The following is a 12631-nucleotide window of genomic DNA, read 5'->3' as shown; positions in this document are numbered from 1 at the left end:
CATTCTTTGCTTTGCACAGTTTGCACAATTTCCGTGCTTCACACAGAAATGAAAAGCGGGCTGGGAAATACCGCAGAGACAAGGGGTGTATAAATATCAGGGGAGACAGATAAAGATGTGAAACGTGCAGCTATACAAGGGGAAATGCAGAGGGAGATGAAAAAAAACCCCTAGCCACGTTTGCAGAAAACCGTACTTTCGATGATTTCAGATGACTTGGTAAAGCTGGGCTAGCCTTGTGCAGGGTTTACCCAGTGGCACAGCCTTTTCTTCTGTATTAGGGAAATAAAGCTGATGGTGGTTAAGACCCTCTACAGAAATCATCGTCTTTCCATGAGAGACTAAGGAAAGACACGTTCAGAAAATCCTGCTGCACTCCTGCCTCTCAGCAATCCAGATACAGATGCAGAAAGTGGCACATTTCACTTTAAATGTTCCAGGGCCTGAGGATTCGGTAACGCTGCAACTCTGAGTTATTTCAAATAAAAAAAAGAGCAACTGAAACTTGACAGGTTTTCATCTCTACATCCCTCTGACTGAGCTGAGCTGTTTACAGGTTTGGTTTTGTCCATCCCTGTGCCACAGACATCAGACATTGCAAAAAAGGGGGTTTTTTGGCAGCTACATAACAAAGACTTGGAAGGGGAAACTGCCCATAAAAATGATTTAAAAAAAAGAAAAAAAAATCATACTACTACGCATCTTAGGGTGCCATTGAGCAATTTCCAAATTTTGGGGAAAAAGTCTTTTTGATTAAGAATGAAAACAGGTTTGGGGTTTGTGTTCTACTTGATGACAGTTTTAGTTGGAAATGAGAGAGAAAAATTGTTCCAGATTGGTCAAAATGTTCTCTTTTGCCCAAATTGAAGTAATTTCAACCATTAAAAATTTCTGGGTATTTTTTTATATAAGAAGGAAAGAACCCTCCAAAATTAATAGCTGCTTCAGATCAAAAAAAATAAAAAAATCTAAACAGGCAATTAACTAAAAAAAAAAGCTGAAAGTGGTAATTTTCTTTATCTTTTTCAGATTTTTTGAAGACTGTGCAAAATCTGTGTGTATTTGCAAAACATTCTTGTACCACTAAACTGCACTTTTCAAGTCTCCCCAAAAAGTATTTTTATGAGAAACGTCACCCAGCTCTGCGAACAAGAGAGATATACAAAGATAGCCAGACTTCCTTGGCCCAGAAAATTCATCTGGAAAGCACCTTTGATTTCCAGTGCTATTCGGGTTTGGCCCTAAAAATGAGTGGAATATACCACAAAGAAACCCTTTTGCTGTGCTTTATGCATGCTTGCTCAACATCTTACTATTTCTTCACCATTCTGCATCCTGGCCAGCATCTCTTGGGGATCACCTTTTTTGGGGATGTTACAGCCCCAGGGACTTGAGTCATCCCACATCCCCTCTTCTGATGAAAAATTTCACTGGGTCAAGGCTACAGGATTTTTCTCCTAATGCTGAAATCCCCTTTGCACTTTCAGGCACTGATTCATTTCTGTCAAACAAGCTGCCAAATTCACGTCAGCCTGGGGCCATCTGCTCCGGAGGAAGGGACACAGGAGGGAGAAAGGTGCTCTCTCCACTATTAAAAGCTGCCCCATAATGGCCAGCCTGGCTGCGAACATCCCGTGCTTCCAGAGTGACATGGAGCGTGATAAATAAAGGAGACAATAAAAGAGCAGAGCTGCCTTTAGAAGCGTGCTATGGCAGCATGGCATTTTAATTCTGCTTATCTCTGGGGTCCATCCAGAAGCACTGACGAAAATTGCTAATGCAGCATTACAAGCTCGACCATCGCCTGATTTTTATGGGCAAGGCAGCACTGTGTCCAGTTTTGGGCCCCTCAGCACAAGAAGGACATTGGGGTGCTGGAGCGTGTCCAGAGAAGGGCAGCGGAGCTGGGGCAGGGTCTGGAGCACAGGGCTGGTGGGGAGCGGCTGAGGGAGCTGGGGGTGTTCAGCCTGGAGAAGAGGAGGCTGAGGGGAGACCTAATCGCTCTCTACAACTACCTGACAGGAGGGTGTAGTGAGGTGGGTGTTGGTCTCTTCTCCCATGTAGTTAGTGATAGGACGAGAGGAAATGGGCTCCAGCTGCATCAGGGGAGGTTTAGTTGGATATTAGGAAAAATTTCTTCACAGAAGGAGTGGCCAAGCCCTGGAACAGGCTGCCCAGAGAGGTGGGGGAGTCCCCATCCCTGGAGGGGTTCATAAAACGGGCAGAGGTGGCACTTGGGGGATGTCGTTTAGTGGGCATGGGAGTGTTGGGTTGATGGTTGGACTGATGATCTTAGAGGTCCTTTCCAACCTTAAGGATTCCTAGTTTTTACTTTCATTAAAAAACTAATCCATCCCCCAAGCCAGGAAACATGAAATTATTCCTCTCCCCTTAATTGGTTTAGTGGTGGGCTTGGCAGTGTAGGTGAATGGTTGGACTGGATGATCTTAAAGGTCTTTTCCAACCTAAATGATTCTATGATTCTATGATTCTATGTCTCCACCACCGACTCCTGTGAAATACCTGTGGAACCTCTCCCAGGCAGGGAGGCTTTGGAGAGGGAACAGAGACTGTGCTGACAGCCCTGACAGCATCCTCCAGCTGAGCTTCCCCTCGCCGCGCACGCTGGTGTGTGTGCAACGTGTGTGAGGTCAGACCTCTGCACCCCCTGCTACGCAGAGGGCATGAGGCAGGGTAGGAGAAAGCACCATTTATGGAGGAAAAGTGCCATGCCTCAAATGTGAGCTGTCCTGAATTGGGAGGGGGGATCTCTCCAGGAGGATGATCTTCTTCCAGTTCCCTCCCAGTGCAATCGCTGCCCACTATGACCTGAAATACTCAGGTCAGTTTTTTCCGAGGAAGGACCACAGGCTACTGAGGTTGGATTCCCCCCAGCTTGGAGGGGATGACGGATGGGGAGGATGTGGGATTTTCTTTCAGATGTGGTAGAGATTGCTCAGGTTCAGGATCCTGCAGATCTCCTCCATGGTCAGTCCAGAGCCAGCATTCTGGAGTAGGTCCATCATTTCTTTTAGAGCAGGGCCTCGGGCAGAACAGCTAACACTCAGCCAATGTCTGTACTGTGGAAATGTCCCCAGACTGGTAGAAATCCAAACCAGTGGAGCTATAGAGCACCATACAAACCGGACAGTTTTACTGGCCTGCGTACAGGCACAGTCCAGCTCTGGCAGGGCTGCACTGGTGGGCACCAAGTATTTGCTCTTTAGCTGGGGCACAAAAGTGAGCTGCCAGGGCTCCTCACTGCATCCAGATCGTGGCTTGAGTGGCCCTACTCTTCAGTGGGAAGCTCTTCTCTGCCACTGCTTTATATGATCTACCTTAGATGCTCATCTTCAAGTGAAATAAATGAACCTCTGAAAGTGCCTGTTTCTCTTTAGGAACTGTAATTGGAGCCTGAAGAGATGAGCTCAGCCTTGAATATCTAACTTGTAGATGCCCAAAATACAGCAGGTGAATCCCACTTTTTTTCTTCCTTTCTTTCTATCTCATCAGGTCCAAAATGCTTTACCCTAACCAAAATCTTTGGGCTCGGTAGAGCTCATCTGCATCAAAATTTGCATATACGATATCAGATTAGATGATTAAACAGCCTTAAGCTCTATAAAACAAGTACTCAGCTCACCCAGTGGCATGAAATGCTAATAAATCATGCAGGAGCCTTTGGCCTTCTTCACTCATCCTCATATTTCTATTTGGTGTAGGTTGAGCAGGGCAGAGGACCCTGGTTATCCTGGTTATTCCAACTGAATGGTATTTCTCCTATTTTATTTTTTTCCTGGTTCTTCTCTGCCCATCCCAAGGGTATCAGGGCACTTTGGCTCATTAGCTCTTTAGTGCAAGAGGGCAGTGGGTCACATGTTAATTAGTTGTGGAAACTTTTTAACGATGCAATCAAAACCTACAGTGACTTTCTGCACTTACCTGTGCTTGACATAGTAACTCAAAGTTGTGCAGCCAAAGGTTTCAGGGTGGAGCTCCTTTTTCTTCACTATAACCAGCTGAGACAGACATCTCATCTAAGCTAAATGTCTAGGTTCCCTCCCTAGAAGCCAGGCTGGACTTTTTCCACTTTCAAATAACGATTCACCCCATCCTAAGAAAGATATCCAGTATTTAAAACAGATGGCATCTGAAATCTTCCTCTGGAGCTATAGCAGTTTGTACCATTATTATGCTGAAAAGAGGGTTGTCTCTATGCATCTGAAGATATTTTGCCAGATCAATGCCATTTTTGAGCACTAAGAGGTATTCGTCACTCGCTAAATTAAAAATAAATCACAATAAGCTTACAAAAGTTCTCACACCTTGCCAGAGCACCGGTCCATAGCGGGAACGGTGAGTCAGAGGCAAATCCATTAAAACGCAAAAGGAAAAATTTCCTACTGACTCCCACGAGCTTGCAATGGGGTCTCTTGTCTTTGCTAAACTTTCAGTCGGTTTTGCCTGGGGCCTCCTCAAGACTCACTACTCAGATTTCTCTGTGCTTGAAAGGCTCAGGAAGAAACCACTGAGAGAAAGAGGCCCAGCATGGGCTCGGCTTAGCCTGGCAGGTGTCTGCCCACTTCAGAAACCTTCAAATATGTGAGCACAGGAGGGAAATTGCTCTCTAAAAGTATTTCTGCTGAGATGCACTGTAGGCCAATAATAATAATGGTGATGATAATGGGAATATGCAGCACCTGTAAGGAATGAAACCAAGGGAAACAACAGGTTGCGGAGAGAAAGATGAGAGGGTGTTGGGAGGTTGAACGCGTATGGTGGCCACCTTCAGCTGTCTTGATGCCTGATCTTGGAGGCTTAATTATACACGTGTAAAGAGTTCCCACATCATTCTCAAGGAAGACTTGGCCAAACTCTCAATGAGATTTAACATCCTGACAGGTTTCAAAGTGGGCAAAGACCTGCATCCCTCCATATCTTACTAAAACGTAACACGATTTCTTCTTCCAAGCTGGATATGATATGTGTACACTGCATGGGTGTGCTGGTTTTGGCTGGCGCAGAGTTAATTTTCTTTATAGTAGCTAGTCTGGGGCTATGTTCTGGATTTGTGCTGGAAACAGTGTTGATAATACAAAGATGTTTCAACTACTGCTGAGCAGTGCTTGCACAGAGTCAAGGCCTTTTCTGCCTCTCACCCCACCCCACCAGCGAGCAGTCTGGGGGTGCACAAGAAGCTGGGAGGGGACACAGCCAGGACAGCTGACCCCAACTGACCCAAGGGATATCCCATCCCATATGACATCATGTTCAGCATATAAATCTGGGGGAAGAAGAAGGAGAGATGTTCAGAGTGATGGTGTTTGTCTTCCCAAGTAAGTGGAGCCCTGCTTTCCTGGAGATTGGTGAACACCCGCCTGCTGATGGGAAGTAGGGAATGAATTCCTTGTTTGGCTTTGCCTGCGTGCCCAGGTTTTGCTTTACCTATTAAATTGTCTTTATCTCAACCCAAGAGCTTTCTCAGTTTTACTCTTCTGATTCTCTCCCCAATCCCACTGGGGGGAGGAGTGGCTGTGTGGGGTTGAGTTGCCGGCTGGGGTTAAACCACAACAATGGGATATCCAGACAGGCTTTCTTCTGAATCAGACAAGCCAAAGTTTGGATGCCTTTAGTATGTCCCAGGTCATCATCTGCTCAGAGACTCAAAGAAATGGTCCCCCCACTGAGTACTGTGCTGCTCTGTGTGGGTGGCTCAGGGACAGCTCTGTACCACCTTCTACCTGATGCACTGTTGACATAGATGTGCCTTCCTGGTGCAAAGCAGGCGTGAAACGGATTGGTGAATGGCTTTGAAGAAACCTGCTCCTGCTGCGCCTGCACCAGTGGGAAGTGTTCTTCAACATCCTGATATAAATCATGCCCACACTGGATCCTAACCTTGGTCAGGCAAATGGCTTTTTCTGGCAAGAAAAGCCCCCCTCTTTCCTACACAACCCGTGTTGTGTCATGCTTTCCCCGGGTCTATAGAATCATAGAATCATAGAATCATTTAGGTTGGAAAAGACCTTTAAGATCATCCAGTCCAACCATTAACCTGGCATAACCAAGTCCACACTAAACCAATTCAGGGTAGACTAGACTAAACCATGTCCCAAAGTGCCACCTCTGCCCGTTTTTTGAACCCCTCCAGGGATGGGGACTCCCCCACCTCTCTGGGAAGCCTGGTCCAATGCTTGGCCACCCTTTCCATGAAGGAATTTTTCCTAATATCCAATCTAAACCTCCCCTGGTGCAGCTGGAGACCATCTCCTCTCGTCCTATCGCTGGTTCCTTGGGAGAAGAGCCTGACCCCCCTCCCTGCCCCCTCCTGCCAGGAGCTGCAGAGCGATCAGGTCTCCCCTCAGCCTCCTCTTCTCCAGGCTGAACACCCCCAGCTCCCTCAGCCGCTCCCCACCAGCCCTGTGCTCCACACCCTGCCCCAGCTCCGCTGCCCTTCTCTGGACATGCTCCAGCACCCCAATGTCCTCCTTGTGCTGAGGGGCCCAAAACTGGACACAGCATTCCAGGTGCGGCCTCCCCAGTGCCGAGCACAGGGGGCCGATCCCTGCCCTGCTCCTGCTGGCCACACTATTCCTGATAGAAGCCAGGATGCTGTTGGCCACCTTGGCCACCTGGGCACACTGCTGGCCCAATGGCTATGTTGCAAAGGACCCTACACTCCTGCCACCAGCCAGCTACAAGCCTATCTGCTGCTGGGGCTTGCATGCCAGAAGAGACGTGCACTGTGAGCTCATACCCTGTGTCCCTCATGCATCCAGATAAGATATTTCTTTTGCACACTCAAAATCCCTCAAGTGGGCCAGCACATCAGCTTTCTCATTCACAGACAAGCCTTTTTTGTGCCTACAAAACCCTTCACCCCTATACACACACACACGCACTCCCCTCTCTTCTTACAGAAGTCAAGGACGTAGCTAAATTCCTCTCTCTGAATAAGAGCTACATTCAAAACCTCTCACGCAGCTACAGAACTTCAAGAAACCAGGGCACACCCCCCATGGCCACTGATCGCACACACAAACTCCTCCAAACCGTGACTAGAAAACCTCTGTCTCACACTGACCTCTTCACACCCAAAGGCACAAAGGAGTCATATGCTGCTTCACCCTCTCTTGTACGCATGTTCATTTCTCCCATAAACTGAATTTCTTTAATACAGCCACATGTTTAATAGAGCATTTTTTTTCTCTCATGCACGCTTACGCACCATATTATATAACAAACAAAATCTTTTTTATCCACAAAGTAACTCCTGCTTTTTCATTCCCCTAGCTAAGCCCTTCTCACAGGTATATTAACTCATATACATTTCTCCCATGTTGAAGCTCAGTCTGAAATAGTCATTTCAGTCACTTCAGCCCAGAATAAATTCTTCAGCAAGGCACCGAAACTGCTCTGACAATCTCACCTAGCAGGACATTTGTTGCTGAAATGGGATTTCTCTCCTTGAAAATCAATCCATCTCCCCCAAGAGCTCTTTGCTTCCCTTCCCCCAGACTGCAGCCGCCCTGACCTGGGCTCAGCCCTGCTTCCCGCTGCGGCGCAGGCTCGCACGTGCACCCCTGCACGTCTGCCTGGCTGCCACCCTGCCACCGCGCTGCGGCACGCGCCGCGCTTTGGAGCTGAACAGGCAGGTCTGGCAGGGTCTCATCCGCACTGGTGCTGCACGATGCCTGCGTATTTCCCTCGTGGCTGCTCCCATCCTGGTTGCTCTTACATCTTTTCTTGCAGGAAAAAGGAAGAAGCTTTTATTTTTCAGTAGCCCTGCAGATGTTCAGAAGCCTGCGGGGCTTTTCAGAGAGAACAAGGTTTCGCATGGCTTCAAGATCACAGCACTCCACAAAAATAAACGATGACTGTTTTTTCCCCAGGCACCTGTATTACCGCATGCTGCTACAATAAGCATATCAAGTGATGACACGGGAAGATGGGGTTATTAATGATAACTCTATATGGTAAGCCGTGTCCCTTCCAGGCCCTCACATACACCAGCTGTCTCCCTGTGGCCTTTTTGCACCCAGGGCTCACTGGACTTTGAGCAACGTCATCTCAGCTAACTTTAACTGCTGAAATGTCGGCACCCAAATACCTGTCTCATCTCCCTTTGTCGACAGATCAGCACCTCCCAAGGGTGATTCACTCCGTCCTGATATAGGGGTTTGGCTCTGCTGCAAGGGATAAACCTCTAGAGAGTTTCTCTCTGCTGGTCATAGATGATCTGTTTCAGATCGATGATCAGCTTTCCAATGGTTAAAGCTAGATGAGCCAGTCCCACTTTCTCTGTCCACAACAGTAAAAGATGAATCCTGGTTTGCATCAACCTCACGATTTTTCAGGAGAGCAGAATATATTTCTGGCAAAATGCGCTCCTCTGCTAAAAGCCAGCGTTCAGGTGGAAAAGAATTAGATACATGGAACAGACAATCTTCTTGCTACAAAATCTCTTCAGGACAATCTGTTCCCCAAAGTAAAGAGGTTCAGGGGCCATTCTAGAGAAACACTTTCTTAAAAAAGTGTGGACTCAGCCAAACTCTTACAGAAAAGCAAATACACAACCAGCCCCCCCCCAAAACTCTTGTCTATGAGATGCAAACAACATTCAATTACATCCCATCTACTTTGAAAAATTCTAAATATTGGGTCAAATTCTATGGGGATGTATATGTGAGTAACATCAAAACTTTTGAATAATTGCGTTTATCTAAGGAGACATACCTCACTTTTAGGCCACTGTAGCTGATAGCCCAACACAGACCCCGTACAGATTGAGGCTGTGAAGCAGCAAGAGAAAGACGATGGGAAAAATTGAATATGATTCTGGAGTACAAAATAAGGCTCTTAGGCCATTATCATGACAGCAGACTATAACAGTCAGGAAAATTGAAACAAGAAGTACTTTTCTCTTCCACAGAAATATTTTAGTTTTGAGACTTTTTAGTGTTGAAAAAAAAACTGTTTAAAAATTCCAAATATAGAATTGCGCAATAAGGTCTGAGAATGAATATTGATAATTTGAGACATTCACATCAAAAGATGCATTTTGATCATTTTTAACATTTTGTTTTGACACAAGTTTGTTTTCCTAGGCTTTTTTTAACTATAGATTATCTTCTGCATGAAAACAAGAACCAGTTTCACCCTGGAATGCAGAAATGGGATGTTTGGAGAATTTCAAAACTCATTAAAGCATTTTTTTCAAGTGCTGTACAATGATCTAGGGAGGTATTCTGATCTACACCAGATGGCCTGAGCTCCACCAGAGCTAGGTTTATGGAACAGGAAGCCGTATATTTGCCAGACCCAGCCCTTGTGAACAAATAGCTTCAATTTTGACAAAAACATTGTTGATGAAAAACATTTAATTGAAAAATTCCCAGGAAAACTTCTCTAGGGAATATCATCTCATCTTCCTATGAGTTTTTTGGGGAAAAAAACCCAAACCAACCAACCAAACAAAAAACCCCAGACCCAAACCATTCATCTACCAATGCTTTCCCTAGTCCAGTTTTGTATATAGCAGATAATGGAATAGTCCCTGCAAAGATGAGATGTTGTCACGGGACTACTGGACTTAATTATTTTTTAGGAACTCAATACATATTTTTTAGCACTTTAAAAAATATGATAAGAGTCCATAATTGCAAATCGCCCTGGAGGGAAAAAGAATTTGCATGAGTAAGTGTGAAGAGTGAGTAAGTTTAAAAAAAAAAAAAAAAAAAAGTAGAAATTAACTGGTTTCAAATCCTAGTTGGATGAAAATGTATTTGATGATTTTGAAATTGTGGTGACTGCAAAGATGCATGACTATTTTTTGAGTGGTACCAGTTTGGGGTTTGTTTTTTTTTTTTTTAATTACAGCTCATCTCTCTACTGGACTTAGCTGCCCTTCATACCACAATGTCATAGTATCCCAGCTGAATATTACCACAATGTCATGGCATCCTGGCTGAAGGTATCTGTGCCCTCTAAGAGAAGTTACTGTCATTGCCCCCTCCTCCTTTTACAGCGCAGGAATGTTAGATACAGAGACGTTAGCAGAGAGCTGGATCCCACCACGTACCACTTGCCCAAGGTCACGGTCAACGTCCTTCTCAGAGCACAGCACTAACTCTGGTGTCATTATTCTAAAAACTAGCCCGAAACCAAATTCCTTGTAACCTGACTTCTTCTTGACATAGTTACAAATGATTGCTTTTTTTTCACCAGTACTTAAACTGAAAGATTTTCAAGGTCTTTATGATTCAAGGAAGAACAAACCCGCTTTCAAAGCTCCCTTTGTCAGAAATCCCCAGCTGCAGAAGTCAGTCCCATGTGGAAGAAGCAAACGGTTTCAGCAGCCCGTGATGTATAAGCCACCCATGAGACCTGTTGCGGTATGCTCAGGGGGCACATTGAAGAGACAGAGTAACTTATTCCCTTTCTCACGTAGTTTCTGTGTTTTCCTGAGGGGGAAACTAGTTTTTGAGCTGACAAGAGAGGGTCCCAGAGACATTCATGCCTCACATCAGCTGTGAGGAGCTGGTGCCATGGATGGCAGTGGAGCTCTGTCGGTTTTCCTCTTTGGCATTATCTAGTCTCATGTCTTATGGCTCGCCTTAAACACAGGTGATCTCCGGGACTGCCCTGTTGGTTGCTCAATTTTTTGTAAGAAACAGGAAAGAACCTGGCTGCTTTAAGCTAGTCAACAAAACAACGCTGATTTACACCCAGCCATTGTCTGGTCCAAATCCCCATGAGAAAGAAACCTGTCAGATGCTGCAAAGCTCCTCTGCTTTTCCCCAAGGGCAATGCCTTTTCCCAAAGGCCAATTCCCAAAAGACAATGCCTTGCAAAGGAATCCTGCTATCTTTTGTAGTGTCTATCCACGGGGTCTGTACTGTGCAAACAATATGGGAAAGCTGTTCCTAAAGATGCATGCAGGGGTCTCTGGCATTGCCTGTGAATGTGTGTGGTGCAGAAGCAAAGGGGAACCAGTCACTTTTAGATCTTTATTTGGTTATTGCATTTTTATAAGTCAAGAGATCACGCTTTGATAGTCCATTTCATGGTTGTTTCCATAGGATTATATAATTTCTTTCTCCTTATCTCTCTCAGAGAGCAATTTCTTTTGAAATAAAAGAATCACTCTCAGACGTCTGCTGAAGAGTCAATTCCCATGGAAAAAAAAAAAAAAGCATTTGAAAGGGAAACAGACCTCCAGCATCATTTCACTGGAATTACCTACTTCACAGCTTTAAAACCTTGAGTGTTTCCTAAACATCGGCAGTTCCCTGTCAATGGGGTCGTTCACTGAAAGGGCAATGTGGTGTCAGTTAGGCAGCTCAGGATTAGAGTAGTGACCCCAAATTCTCTCAAAACCTGTTTCTGAAATGGCCTTGGAAACATAACCTTGGCCTTACACATTTGAGCAAGGCTTCAGCAAACCTTGCTAAGTTCAGCAGTGACTCTTTCCAGCACACTTCTCTAAAGGAGGAGGAGGAGGGGAAGGCTCATGCCCTTTGGAGGAATCCCTGGGGCAGTACGTGAAAGCAGCATGTCATTCAGGAAATCTGGATTTTTGCCCAAGTTTCTCTCTGCCTTCTAAAACATACATATAAACACACAGTTCCTTTGTCATTCAGCTGGGCTTTTCTGGAAAACCACAGGAGGTGTCACTGGCTCACTTTAAGGATATCCCAAGATGGTGATGTCTACCCAAGTGATGCATTCCAGGCAAAGAGAAATTAATTCAACCCATGCTCCAAGCCTGCTCCAAGCCTACAATCTAGCCTTGGCCGTTGGTTAGTCAGTGGTCAGCCCTGAGTACAGACAAGCCTTCCTAGCATCTACCTGCAATATTGCCAGCACAGGAGCAATAAGTTTCCCACTGAGGTCAGTGAAGGCTACATGCAATAAAACTTTGGGGATAAGGTGGGACAAACAGGTCTGAACATCCTCAGATAAAATAAGATTCAGCTTTTAGCTTCCCTGTGTAGCAAAGCCCCCAGTGACTTTGCTCCCACTCTTCCTCTACCTGTGGCAATTGCCTTTGCTGCTCACTTTCTGCTCAAAGAGAAGAGCTACTTTTGAAGAATGTCATCTTGCAGCATTGAATACACCACCACCAGAACCTCCACCAACCCAAGCCCCACCAGCCTGCTTCCTCCCATGCCGGGTTAAAAGATACGTACTTTGATAGAAGCCGGGTTAAATTCAACTTCTTTTTTAGGTTCTGGTTCTGCTGGTTTAGGCGCTGGTTTGGGTTCTTCCTTCTTAGGTTCGGGCTTCTTAGGTTCGGGCTTCTTTGGAGGCATGTTGGTTTGCTGGTGGGCTGCTTTAGAAAGGGAGAAAAGGAGACAGACAGACAGACAGGAAAGAGGTGGCTGCTGCAGGATAAATCACCAGCACACACAGGTCTTTATCCCTGTCCAGTCTCTTGAAGTCACACATTGTGTCACTCTCAGACCTGTCACATGCCAGAGCTTACAATAGGGCCACTGCTATAAAAGGACAAGACATTTACCCGGCTATTTTAGAGCCATTGGATATGGCATTGTTATGAATTAGCACTTAAATGGAAAGAGAGTTTGGGGGTTTTAGGGCTGAGGCGGGCACTGGGTCAAATTTTTTT

At 45.6% G+C, this 12631-nt stretch overlaps 1 protein-coding gene across 1 annotated transcript in view; it reads right to left on the bottom strand.

Annotated features, from left to right (window-relative positions):
- MYL3 (myosin light chain 3) overlaps positions 1–12314 on the bottom strand; it is a 36459-nt gene extending 24145 nt beyond the window's left edge. Inside the window, exon 1 of the mRNA XM_075704919.1 lies at positions 12192–12314. Coding sequence (XP_075561034.1) covers positions 12192–12314 — 123 coding nt within the window. The remainder of the gene's footprint in view (positions 1–12191) is intronic.
- Between the last annotated feature and the right edge of the window lie 317 nt (positions 12315–12631).

Source organism: Pelecanus crispus, chromosome 2 (genome assembly GCF_030463565.1).
Source record: "Pelecanus crispus isolate bPelCri1 chromosome 2, bPelCri1.pri, whole genome shotgun sequence".
NCBI lineage: Eukaryota > Metazoa > Chordata > Aves > Pelecaniformes > Pelecanidae > Pelecanus > Pelecanus crispus.
The sequence above is the reverse complement of the archived record's forward strand: the minus strand, read 5'-3'. Positions and strand labels throughout refer to the sequence as shown.